This window comes from Otolemur garnettii, unplaced genomic scaffold, assembly GCF_000181295.1.
Source record: "Otolemur garnettii isolate 467f Iridium unplaced genomic scaffold, OtoGar3 scaffold00175, whole genome shotgun sequence".
NCBI lineage: Eukaryota > Metazoa > Chordata > Mammalia > Primates > Galagidae > Otolemur > Otolemur garnettii.
Window position 1 is genome coordinate 2,656,533 of NW_003852570.1, and position 13,863 is coordinate 2,670,395.

The 13,863-nt window shown below is 43.5% G+C and overlaps 1 protein-coding gene across 1 annotated transcript; it reads right to left on the bottom strand.

Annotated features, from left to right (window-relative positions):
* Positions 1-346: 346 nt before the first annotated feature.
* FGF16 (fibroblast growth factor 16) lies at positions 347-8,895 on the bottom strand. Its single transcript, XM_003800457.1, has 3 exons — positions 8,622-8,895; positions 2,152-2,255; positions 347-592 (listed from the first exon to the last, which is right to left on the bottom strand). The coding sequence occupies exons 1-3, from the start codon at positions 8,893-8,895 to the stop codon at positions 347-349; spliced, it is 624 nt and encodes a 207-aa protein (XP_003800505.1).
* Between the last annotated feature and the right edge of the window lie 4,968 nt (positions 8,896-13,863).

Here is a 13,863-nt window from a genome sequence, read left to right on the forward strand (position 1 = left end):
ATACCCATTGTCAAAGTATTTGGGTAGATTGTGTGGCAAGACACCTCTGGGCCTTGGCAGGGGCCCCCATTCTTTGTCATGCCCTCTTAGAGAAAAGCACATGAGAAAAGAAAAAGTATTTACAAGATTCCCTTGATCCCATCTCTCCCTTAATGTCCCTCCCCAAAATAACCTAACCTTGATATATACTTTGAATAAGAGAACAGCTGGGTTGAGATGAACAGTAAGTGTTTCTCTGTTATCTAGATTGATAGAAAGGAGGGATTGAAAAGCAATGAATATAGTGCTTGCATAGAAAACTATGACCCCAGAGTACATGGGTCACAGAGGTTACATCAGAGGTCTATTACCTATAGTGGAAGAGGTCTCTGGACAAGAAGGGCAACTTCGAAGGTTCTACTGGCCTGGGTAAAAAGTGAGTGAATTTCTGGTGTCGTTTAGTCCTGTATCCCTCTCTGGGTGAGCCATCTTTATTCAAGGCCACATAATACTGCCTTTCTGAGTCCGAGTGTTTGTACAAGGTGGAGGCATAGGTGTTGTACCAGTTTTCTTCAAACTGTTCCCGGAAAACACATTCACGTGTGAGTTTCTTCTGTGAGGGTGAGAAAATAAATCAGATCTCATTATAGAACTATTTTTCCCATTCTAACTTGTTGGTGGAGAAACCCTGAAATAGCAATAGCATATTGATGTTAGAAAATTTCAGTCCTACCTCCTCATATTAATGAAGTATCTTTTTCCAAATAGCACAAAAAACTCCTATCTGTATCTCCTTCATTCGCTTTCAAGAAGTACACAAAAAATGTTTTAAGTGAGATCTTTCTTGAAGGGAGGAGATTGGAGAAGATGGCCTTATCTGGCACTCTAAGCCCAAGAATTGCTTCTACAGCCTCCCAGTGCCCAGCTGGCACTCACTGAGTTTTCTCCCTACTTAGGACTAATGACGTTCAAATCCATTGAGATTATAGTCAACCATATCAACTGATAGGCACAGGCCTTTGGTAGGTATAAAGCTCCATGGGAGCTATGAACTCTCCTAATGGAGGATCTCAGGACTGTCATTTGAGAAGCTTAGAAAAGATCTCCTTGGAGAGGTCCTCCAATATGGCTACTTGAAGCTGGCAGCTCCAGGATCTCTTGCCTCTGTCCCTTCTCACACTTAATCCAGCTGCCATACTACTTGCTATGGTTGCTGATACCAAGTGCTGGGGACAGGCCTATCTCTTAGGTGTCAGGAAAAAATGTGTTCTGATTTCATGGGGTATGCTGTATGACTTAAAAGCCAGAGCCAAGAGTTGGGATCCCCTGAAAGGGTTAAGGTAAGAAAATCACCCACTATTCCCTACCTCTGGGCTAGCTTCTAGAATAGAGAAAACGTATTGCAGCCAGTCCAGTCCTAGCTAGGGGCGTAAGGCTTTCACCAGACCTTGGAACCTTCATTCTTCACTTGTTTGTTTCATTTGGCTTTTGGGACTCAGCTGAAACAATCTGGAAATAAGGGACTGTGCTGTTAACCTCAGAATCCTCAATTTGAAAGCCAGATTTTCCACTGACTATTTTTGTGTCTGCTAGTCTGCTCCTCATTTGGGCATTCATTAAAATTCAGATGTATTCCTTGAGATGGTTAATGCCCCAAACACTGAACATCTAAATGACAAACGAGCACAATTTACTGTTATCATTCAGACTAGCTGGCTGTCTAATGGAAAAGGCAAAAGCAAACGTGTTACAGAAAAGCTTATGTTTTGATGAGGGCTGCATGAGTGAAGGTGTTATGTGGGGTGATCACAGAAGTTTTGAGATACACAAAAATCAAGAAACATAAAATCTGCACAGACAGAAACAAATACAGCCCTACCAGCAACACTGATAAACCAATCAAGTTGAAACTTTCACAGGTGAATCAGCAAGGACACTGTTGACTGTATTTCTTGGAAGTGAAATAATGGATCATAACATAGTCTCAAAACTTTCATGATGACCTATGCATATAGCAAGACCCTAAGCAGCCTAGAAATAATTAGAAGACTCTAATCCTTTAATGCTGACAAAAGTGCTTTCAAATGCTAGATAAATGTTTTTATGGTTTGCCTTACATTGTCCAAATACTGTTGGTAATAGCTTCCAATGAAAAGAAAACTTTAAACTTACCGACCCATATAGTTCTCCTCGCTCATTCATTCCTAAGTACAGGCCAGAGTCCACTCCCTGGATGCTGATCAGCCCCACAGCCAGGCTGATAAACTCCAGGATTCCTAGGGCAAAAAAGTGAACACCATTCCCACTGCTGACGTTCAGTTAGGAGAAAACTGTGCAGATGATATGAGTTACCAGTCACTTGTCCCCAACTGTAGGCTTAGCCCTGTGTGCCTTTGGTAAATTGCCTGACAAAACCATCTTTTAAAGCAAGAATGGAACTCAGACAGAAAGGGAGCTTAGTCACTCTGGGCTTTAGTTTCTCCCTATGTAAAAATGGGAGAAACCATCTCTGTCTCTGTTCAGTACTCTCAGTTATATTGTGAGGAAGAGATTATTAGAAGGCTTTGGCTATAAAACTGTATAAATACACGGTGCTATTTCTGTCAAATACCAGTCATATTAAGAAATAGGAAGGCAGCTTTCTAACTGTAATATTGAGGTCAAGTTTCTGTACCTTTACCAAAGTCAATTCCCTGTTCCCTAGAGTACATAGTTGTTAGCTTGCTGGCCTCTAGCTGAACTTGTATTGCACTCTAGCAAGCTCCCATATCCCTAAAGCCACATGAGGCTGTCGATTGCCTGTAGCTAACTCTAACAAGGACCACACAGGCCACTATGTTTGTTCCCATGCATATGGCATGAAGCAAAACTTGGCCTCATGAGAGCTTTCTCCTAAAATGTGTTCTCAGTTAGTACAACTCCAAGATGACAAGCCTGTCTTTCTCCCCTTCTCTCTTGAGAATTTTAAGTTATCTATGGTGAAGAGTTGGCAAGTGGTATTGGACTCAACATTGATTCAAAATGTTACAAATTTAAGACAAAAAGAAATTCAGAAATGTTCTTTTAGCTGACAAGGTTAGAGGTGAAGATTTGAGAATGCTTTCATTTACCCAACAGCAGCAGGAGGAAAAAGAAAATAAATTAATTATTAAGAGGTTCCAGAGCTGAAATCCTGGTGATCCTGAAGACTACAGTTTGTCCTGAGATAGTAATGTGGACACAGAAATAATCGTCAACTAGATTCCTCTTTGATTTTCCTGTCTCTAGCAATGTTTTCAATACACAGAACAAAAATTTGATATAAGATTATTTGAGACATCTGAAGGTACGAAACGAGCTCTTTTCTGGCTGTCTTTTTTTATTGAAAACATGCAATTCTTAAGGGTAATATTTTATGTAATCTACATAGGGAATGGAACTAATTTCTTAAAGATAGAAAATTTTAAGAGGTTAATTGTGAAATCACGTTCAAAACTCTACTGAGAGCCGGGTGCCGTGGCTCATGCCTAGAATCCTAGCACTCTGGGAAGCCGAGGCAGGTGGATTGCCTGAGCTCACGAGTTTGAGATCAGCGAGCTAGAGTGAGATCTCATCTCTAAAAAAAAAAATAGCTGGACATTGTGGCAGGTGCCTGTAGTCCAAGCTATTTGGGAGGCTAAGGCATGAGGATTGCTTGAGCCCAAGAGTTTGAGGTTGCTGTGAGCCATGATACCACGGGACTGTACTGAGGGTGACAAAGTGAGATTCTGTCTCAAGAAAACAAAAACAAACAAACAACAAAAAACAGATAACCCCTCCCCCCCAAACTCTAAATTCTACTGAGAAGTCCTCTGTGGAACCCTAGTGACTTGAGCTATGGGCTTGTTTTCAGGTGCAGCATTTCTGGTGGGAGTATATGTTTCCATAGCCCACCCAGGTCTATTGGAAGGATGTAAAATTCTGCTGCCATTCTGTAGAGCACTTAGGGTTTGGCCTTTGGCCTCTCTTTGAAATCCTCCAAATTTTATTTTTAGTCTGGTTGTTACTAACTCATATAGTACAAAGAAATGAGTCAGGTGAAAAGACATTGATACGAGATGGTAGGAGGAGAAAGCAAAATACCTAGTGCCCAGCGGGGGTTATCAGACACTGACTTAATGGACCTAAATCTTCAGGAATAATATAAAACAAGTTCATAAATCTTACCATATAAGATTCTGCTCTATTTAATATTTTGCTAAATTATATGAAAGAGGACATAGAAGGACTGCTTACCCTAGTTCCAGGAGACACATAGCTAAGAAGGAGGACACAATTGAGATCCAGAGAGATTTCAAGAGAATAAATAAAATATGCTCAGTGCTGGTAGTTAACCATATCCCTTAGTTCAGTGGTTCTCAACCTTCCTAATGCCATGACCCTTTAATACAGTTCCTCATGTTGTGGTGACCCCCAACCATAAAATTATTTTCATTGCTACTTCATAACTGTAATTTTGCTACTGTTATGAATTGTAATGTAAATATCTGATATGCAGGATGTATTTAGGTGATCCCTGTGAAAGGGTTGTTTGACCCCCAAAGGGGTTGTGAGCCACAGGTTGAAAATTGCTGCTTAGTTCATGGCCTATTATCATAATTGTCTATGCAAGGGCTTTTCAGTTACCTATCTCTTTTTATCTCTATGCCCTGTTCCCATTTACTTCTCTACTTCAGGCTATGTATATTTCCTTGAAAACATGTATTGTTATTTTGTGTTCCTGTGCTTTTTAATTATATGTAAGTCTCTGCATTTCTGCAATGGAGAGATGTGGCTTAGCAAAACACATACAACAATAGCTTAAGAGATTTGACAGAACAAGGTAAGCTCAGTACAATAGGTGATTAGCAGTATTATTAAAAAGCTTATGTAAAACAGGTAATATAAAATTAAAAATCATTAAAAAGCTAGTATAAAAAAGTAGAAAAAAAGGAAAAAAAGCTAGTGTGATTCCAGGCTGCATTGATAGAGATTAGTAACTAGCATAAGGGAGGGGACTGGTCTAATTTGCTCTGTCTTGGTTAGACCACACTGAGATATTGTGTTTAGTTCTACTGTGCTTAGAGAGGAATATGATAAAACAAACAAACAATCAATCAAACAAAGCAGGAGCATGTTCAAAGAAGAGTGACCAGTATGGCAAAGAAACTAAAAACAAAGTCATGATACAGTTCTGGCTACTAAACTCTGAGCGATACCAACCCACAGGAGCCTTCAGTTTCTTGTTTTGCTCAGGCAGATTATGCTGGAGCTTCAAGTCTTAGTTCCCTCATTTTCAAAGTATCTCAGGTATCTGACCACCCCAAGCTCACTAAGTAGCAAGAGCAACTTGTGATCTTACCACCCAAAACCCAGTGTAAGAACAAATGAAGAAACCAAAGAGGTGTGGCCACTTGAGTCACCACAGTTTTTCCCCAACTCTCTGTTAACTTTGATGCCAAAGGACAGATCATACAGGAAGTCATTTGGGTTGTGATTAGTAACAGGGGTCTCTAACAGCTGGAATCATCTTTGCTCAGCTGTCGTTGGGCATAATTTCCCTTTGCCAACTTTCTTATTTGTTGGATTCAAACTGTGGGAACCCAGTGGCACATGATGATGGAACAGATATTTCTAAACCTTCTCCTGAATCCTAGCCAGCATGAACGGGAAGAAAAAACAATTCATATTTTCCCAGATACAGCTGGATAGGGGTGTTACCAGCATACTTTTGAGGCAAAGTATTAAGTTTGTCCTCAGTACTCTATTTCAAGTCCCAGGATCTCCCTTTACTCTGCTTCATCTTGACCTGTCCACTCTAGACTCTGGCCTTTTCTTAACAATTTTCAGACTCTTCTCTTATTATACCTCACTCTCTAGGGCTTCAATCACAACTGACCTGTCCTGAGCCCCAATGATTCAGAACCTAGCTCAATGACTGTCTAATGTATTATTTAAACTTGTTTCACAAGTTTCTCCCTTAGCCATCCTTTTAGACCTTTAGGGCCAAGACAGTGCTGCTTTGGCATCTTGCCAAATAAGAACCAGACTACTCAAAAACCAAAGCAGCTATATAAGTCTGCTCCATCCCATCTGGTGGGAGGCCTCTCCTCCAGTCTGACTCGCAAGCTCTGCTCTGCCAGTCCACAGGATGTCATCCTAAGGAATGTCAGGATCCTTCATGTAAATGCCACCAGCCAGGCAGGATTGAAATACTCCTGGTTACTGATTGAAGATGGAGAGAGGGGAGCATATGCTGTGCCAACAGGTTATTATTTGGAGTCAGGACTGCTCTTGGGCTCAGCCTGACTCGTTCTGAACACATGGATTCCAAGGTAATCCTCAGGGGCCCTGCTCTCCAATTACAACAAATAGCTATTTACTTTACATGGCCTTTGGAGACTACCTCCTCCTCTCAAGCAGAAATCTATAATATTTTATATCTTAAGTCTGGCATACTTTACCCTGCTGGAATGTTGACTGCTAAAGCACTTATGGAATGCTAAAGTTTCGATTTATTGAATACCCTAGCTGATTAACTCAAACGTGGAGGGAGGAGAAAGTTAGCAAACTCAAATGTCACCTCTTTCTGTGCCAAAAAATAAACTGAGAAAGTTTAAGTGTGTGTTTGAAAGTTGTCAGAGGTTACAAAGAGATAATTTTGACCAGTTATCTTCTCCTTTGCAGGAAATACAGGGAACTGCCAAGAAGTCAGAGAAAGAAGAAAGGAAAAAGGTGATGCAGATGTGGTCTTGAGCAGTGTGAGTGTGTATGTTTAAGGCAAAACCCAAAATGAAGCAGGCACTGAAGCAGCAGTGAAAACATCCCTTCCTCCTGCCAGTTTTATGTCCTTTGGTTTCTCCTTAAACTTAACATCCTTAGTAGGCCTTAGAGATGAAAAGAAATCAAGTTGTATCTTTAGAGAGGTAATTAAGATCACTTATCCAAGGAGCTCATTACTGATTTTATGTTGACCTTGTAGGTTCTGGGGCTCAGCTGAGGCAGAATCAGATAAACACTTGTAGCTACTGGGAGCTCTGTTCATAGTTTCTCCACCTTCACTGTCCCTACCCCACATTTCTCCATCATTTCATGAGTTTTCTTCTATGTATCAGCAATGAGCTATCTTTAGGCCATTTTAGAATGGCTCTGAAGCCAGTGTGAGAGTCCCACTCCTTATGAAGAGGAACAAAAGGGGACCCCAAAATCACAAGGAATGGAAGGGAAAGGAGCCAAGTTAATATTTCCTCTCCTCTCACCCTGCCTTATCATCCTTTTGAGGACCTACTACAGATTTATACACATACCTGCACCTAGATTTATTTTTGTAGTTCTACTACAGATTTATACAGATTCCATTACCCATCTGAACTTACTGTACTCCAGTTCTTTTGAGTGCATTTTTCCAAGATGACACAGAACTCATTAGAGTTCCTGACTGTTCCCAGTAATGAAGACTAACCCTGGCCTTAAGTTGTTTGCTAGACTTGGCCTTACCTATCAAATGGCCCCTATGATCCTCTTTTTACTGTGCACTGCAGATGCAGCTCTAGCAAGGCATGAAGAATAGGAGGATGGATAGGTTTGGAGGTGGTGGGACAAAGAAGGGGACCATGTCATGCTGAAGGGTAGACAGAGCTTCTTACTGGCTTAGAGGTAGAAGATGTCCTTCTTAGATTACAGAGCTCTAGGGAGGAAGAAGAGGGCATTGGAGGATTGGGGGTGGGGAGGGAGAAGTGTATCTGTCACAGTACCTGCATGATGGCTCAGTAGAGAATAGGAAATTAAAAATGAAAATGGGAAATTATTAAAGAGTGATCACAGTTTGCTTAGAATCGGAATGACCTCTGTCCAGATCAAGCCTTTTATTAATTGTATAATTAGTTCTGTGTGTGAGACAGGCAGCTGTGTCCTTTGAACAACTGGCATAGTGGCAGGCAGGTAGAGACAGTCTTGGATGGAGGTTGGACGTTTCCTGTCTCAGGCCTAGGAGACACCTGCTTCTGAGGCTGGGAGTGGGCAGAATTGAGAGGTAGCTCCAGGCAAAAGCTCTCCGAGGCCTTCTGCCCTTACACGGTGGATGCCCGAGGTTTTCTAGATCTCCTGATACCTAAGCAGCTCTTGCTGTGCTGCCTGGATTGGCTCCTACCCTAAGCAGAGAGACCCCCGAGGCAGGCAGGTGCCATGCCAGCCGGTCCCCATTGGCCAAAATCCTGCCCAACACTCTGCTGGCCCTTGCAGGCTCCTGCTCCAGGCAATCTGCTGGTGGCTTGGGCCCACGCTAAAGCCACGGTGCCCTGCCTCCTAGGAGAGAGCTCCTATCCTCCTCTTTCAGCTCCACCTGCTTTGGTCCAAGACTCAGAGTCCAGTTCTCATAACTAGCCCCTGGTTCCCAGAGGAGAGAAGGTGTAGAGCAGGAAGAAAAGGCCCCATCACAAGGGCAACCCCCTCTCCTTCCAAGTGCGTCCTATCGTGCTGGGCGCCTTGACACCGCGTGGCTCAAGTCAGGGCCATCATGTCCCGCCGGGATGGGCAGGATGGCACCAAGCTGGGAGCGGTCCGCGGGCTCCACTCCGTAGCCACGAACTGTCCGCTCCCCAGTGAGCCATCTGCCCACTTCCCGCCCCTCCCGGCAGCGTCCTCACCAAAGCGGCTGTGGTCTTGGCGGGTGCCGTGCACAGTGCCGTTGGGGAAGATCTCCAGGTGGAAGCCAGTGCGGCAGTAGAGCTGGCGGCGCCGCAGAATTCCCTTCAGGTGGGCGAAGTCTATGGGCGTGCCGCGCTGCAGCTTTCCCTCGATCTGGTCCGGGCGTTCATTCAGGAAACCTGGGGAATCAGCTAAGGGCACGTTCCCCAGAGATGAGGAGAAGCCGTGCAGATCCCAGTCCAAGGACCCGAAGACCCCCCCCACCTCCGCCATGGCAGGGCGCGCGCGGGCCAAGCCGAGGCCACCGGGCGCGAACTACCTCTCTCCAAGGCGGGCGCCAGCGATTCTGTGGCTCTGGCTCGCTAGCTCACTTGCACCGTGCTCTGCGGAGCTGCAGTCGACCTCTGTTCGCGTCTAAGGAACTTCTCAGTGGTGGCGGGGAGCGTGGGGCAGTACGTTTCTGACCTCGCTCTCAGTCAAGAGTGCCCCTTCCCCTCAGCATCCATCTCCCCCGGCCTTTCATAGCTGGTTGGCCGAGCTATCAGATGCAAACGGCACTTTATATACATACCCACTCCTCTTACTTTGACATACTGGCTATTTAAATACAAGCCACACCTCACTGGCATCCCCTCGGAGATTGGTGTGTGTGTGTGTGTGTGTGTGTGTGTTTCCTTCTTGCATCTATTTGGCTCTTTTTGAGGGAGGAGGGGTGGAGGGGGAAAGAATGAGCGAGCTTCACTCCCTCTTAAAAAAAAGGAAAGAGCTACACATTGCAGTGAGGCATATCTGCTTTTGGCAGGTTTTTCTGAAACTGCAGATGAAATGTCCGAGCCCAGTGGGGAGGCCGTTGGTGCCTATAGCCTCAGGCCTGTTTCATGGGGGTCTGTCTGTGTGTTGCGTGGGGGCCGTGCCCACCGCCTACTTGTCCTTGGATTGCTAGCCTTTGGAAAGTGTCCTGAGACCTGGGCGGGTGGGGGGTGTTTTGACGCTCTTCTGATTCCCTTTCTTTTCTCAGTTAGTTGGAGGTGGTGGAAGGGATGTCTGGCCCAGGACAAGGGCTCCCTAGTTTCTTTGTTCTGCTGCACCCCCAGTCCCACTCCTTACTTGTATAGGTTCTCAAGGGGCTGAGGAAGTGAAAAATCCGAAGAAAATGCAGTTGCAAAATTTGGTATTGCAGAGTGGTGGTGGTCCCTGCAGACACTAAGGCTGGGGCCTTAAGGGGTCTGGAAGGAGTGGAAAATCCCACGGAGGAAAGAAGGCTTTTATGGGGACGTTACAGCTTAGGAAAAGGAGGGGGAATGAAAAATAGAAGGTGATCAAAAATGAAAAATGATCTTCGTTGGCATTCTGGGCGTGCTTTTACAAGGCTCTGGAGAACAAGCTCCATGAGAAGCCATTGGAAGCCCGGTGGGGGCTTCCTCCCACCTCGTTTCTTGTTGTAATCAGATGTTTTATGTCTTGTGCCCTGCTCCGAGATATTCTATTAGGAAGAGCAGCACTTGGGGAGGGAACCCACAGCAGCCAGGGCAACCCGCGGCGTCGAGAAGCCTGTGCTGCATCCCTGCACCTGTGCCGCGCACTTGAACTCCGGGGCCCCTCTTGGGCCCTGGCACTCAGCGTCTTCCTCACCTAGTAAACAGCATGGTTACTTGCAGTTTTCTTCGGCAGCCGGTGCTGGCTGCCTTCCCAGGCTCCCACCCCCCGCCTCCCCCGAAGCTGAGGAACCACTCCCCAACAACCCCTGCCTTTGCTGCACCTCCTGCTGGAGACCCAGCGTCTTGTGGTGAGTTCGAACCCAAAGTCACCATGAGATGAGAAAACACATTCCCCTCAATTCAGTTACTACAATTCTAGGTCCTGCCCAGGACTCCCACAAGCTCACTTCCTGGAACTATAGCAATTCTCAGTTTGGAACATCACGGCTTGGTACTAGTGTACCTTCTTAGCTGAGATGGAATCTCCAAAGCCAAGCGCAGCACATACTAGGCACACTTAGATATAATCTGATGTGTTGCCAGTAGTAGGAAACCTAGATGCAAGTTATCTTCCAATTGTAGGGGACACAGATATGCAAAATGTAGGGTCCATATTGGAGTAATTATGGATGAAATGATAGGCTGTCTGGGATTTCGTATTAAATAATCCAAAATAAGAAGGAAGAAGGAATGGAGGCATGGAGGCAATATTGTCCTTGTGTTGTTAATTGTTGAAGCTGGGTGATGGATACGTGAGTGTTTATTATATTATATATATATATGAAATATATATTTAAATTTCCATAATAACAAGCTTTATGAAATGTGACTGACATAAAACAACAGCAAAGAAATAACTTTCCCTCTCTTTCTTCTTACCTTTGAAGAGCTGGTGAATTTAGTGAGAAGGTGGGGAAAGAGGGACAGAGTTTAAGACATTTATATAAATGACTAAAGTATAAGACTGTATAAGGTGCACAGTGTTGTGTGGATTCAGAAAGCAGAGGGAAGACTGATCTGGGGATTTAGATCCTAGTTCCAGATTAAGGTGTCCTTCGTAATGAATGAATTTTGAAGGAAAGATGGGAAGGATTTTGCAAATTCAGATGGGCCACTTCCAGGAAGGGGAAAATAGTAACAAACCAAGTGGGACAATTTTAATTGGTAAAGCCCAATAGTTGAGGTTTTTAGTGAGCGCAAAATGAAATAATGTAGATGAAATTGTTTTGAGAAGCATGTGATATAAAGGATTTAGATATCTTTATGATGTTATATGTTACACACTGATAATGGCAGAGATCATATCCTCAATGGCCACTTCGAGAAATTTCTGCATTCTTTGTCCCCCAACATTACCAAAGTTACTAACCGTAGTTGGTAGATCAGGAGTCCAGTTTGATGGAAGGTCAGAGATACAAGCACATTCCATCGCCCATATGAAGTTCTTTTGAGATTAAGCTACTTGATAATTCCATGTTAAATATTTCTATGAAGCATCTCAATTGACATAGCATTTCATGAGAGTAATTTTCACAACCTTGTAGAGTAGAAGGTATCATTATCGGCTTGGTGCCTGTGGCTCAAGTGGCTAAGGCGCCAGCCATGTATACCTAAGGTGGTGGGTTCGAATCCAGCCCAGGCCTGCCAAACAACAATGACGGCTGAAACCAAAAAATAGCTAGGCATTGTGGTGGGTGCCTGTGGTCACAGCTATTTGGGAGGCAGAGGCAGGAGACTCGCTTGAGCCCAGGAGTTGGAGGTTGCTGTGAGCTGTGGTGCCACAGCACTCTACCCAGGGGGACAGCTTGAGGCTCTGTCTCAAACAAACAAACAAAAAAAGAAGGTATCATTATCCCCATTTTAGATGTGAGGATATAGTGGGTGAGGCTAAGTAACTAGTATAGAATTATATAGCTAATAAATAGAGAACTGATCTCAGATCCACTGGGGGAAAATTGCTCTCAATTTTTGGCCTTTGGGATCAGAGTGTTGAGGACACTGAGACTTGAGAATATATTGTATTTCAGTTTATAGAAAATCCTCAGCAGGAGACAATCTCAGGCTAGGGTTGTGCTAGACATAAAGGATGAGGGGAAAATGTACACAAGAAAAAAAACTTGCTGAATTTGGGGTATCATTTATAAAGTGAAGATAAGTTGACCCATTCACAGTGGTATTTTGAGGATGAAATGAAAGCACTGATGGAAAGTGCCCAGCATTGTATCCACCACAAGGATACTCAATACATCTGAGATGACTTCCTTCTTTCCCAGTACCTCATAGGGCTGATGTGAAACATAAAGAAACTTATGTGAAAAGGATATGAGAAAACAAAACTTAAGAAAAAGGAGAGTTTTCACTCAGACTATAAGTGACCAGAGGATGAGGGGTAACCTGGTAGGTTCTGTTCTTTGTGGAAGGAGGTGATGCTAATAATGCTGAGGCTTGCTTCTCCTTCAACACATACCCCTGGGAGGTGAGAAACAATATCTAGAACTGTTAATCTGTCTAGTTGTTCTTTTTATGGATAATTTATATATTTTTCCCTTCCTGATTGATTTTCCTGAAGAAGGGGCAGGGGAATCTGTATTGCTAGGCAAATCCTACAGGTGACCAGTCAATGACATCAGTTACTCCTATTGAGTGCTTATGTGTTGTGTTCTCTTCACCACATAAGCACTTCACTTCATTCTCTTTTGTAAGCATTTTACAACTCTAAGAAAGACTAGTCTTATTCTCATTTTACAGATGAGGAAGTTGAGGCCCAAAGAAATTGATTAATGAGTATTATAGGGGAAGTAGAACTTAAACCCAGGTAGTTCTTAACCCTTGATCTTACATTAGTGCTTAACCGGACAGTAGACTGCCTCAGTCAATTTACTTCAGAAAGAACTTGTATTGCTCCTTTGTCCTTTCTTTCTGCTGCTTCTCTCCTTTCATTTTCCTTCCTTTATGTAGATGGCAGTATAGTGTAGTGATTGAGCATTCCATCTTTGGTGTCAGTCTGCCTAGGTTAATAATCCCAGTTTAAGCCATTCTAGATGGTGAACCCTCAGTTTTCTCCTTGGTACGATGCAGATGCTGATGGTAGTCATCACTACATAGGGTTGCTATGAGGTTTAAATGAAATAATACACAAAATGTACTTAAAACTGTGCCTAGCACATATTGAGTTGTCATTGTTCTTAATGTTATTTATATCTTTATATCTTCCCTTGCCCTAGCCATAGTTCCTCCTCAGGTTTCCTCAAACTATGCTTTTTTTTTTTTCCTAAGGAAGAGTTGAAATAGATAAAAACACTAGCCACTGGTTAGGCAATTACTCTAAACAGTTAATTTTAATTCTGTTAATCTTTCTGTGTGATCTTGGGCTAGTCTTACTCTTTTTGAGCTTAGTTTTTAATTAATTAATTTGAAACAGGGTCTCACTTTGTCACCCAAGCTATAGTGCAGTGGCACAATCATAGCTCATTGTAACCTCAACCTCCTGGGCTTAAATGGTCCTTCTACCTTAGTCTCCCAAGTATCTGGGACTATAGGTACACAATACCATGCTTGGATTTTTTTTTTTTTTTTTAGGGACAAAGTCTTGGTATATTGTTCAGTTGGTCCCCAACTCTTGGCCTCAAGTCATGCTCAGTCCTCCTCCTCCCAAAGTGCTGGAATTACAACCATTAGCCTCCTGGCTTCTCTCTGAGTTTAGAAGGCCCAACTCAGAAATGAGGTGACAACACTATCATCCCTGGGTGAGCAAGTAGGTAGT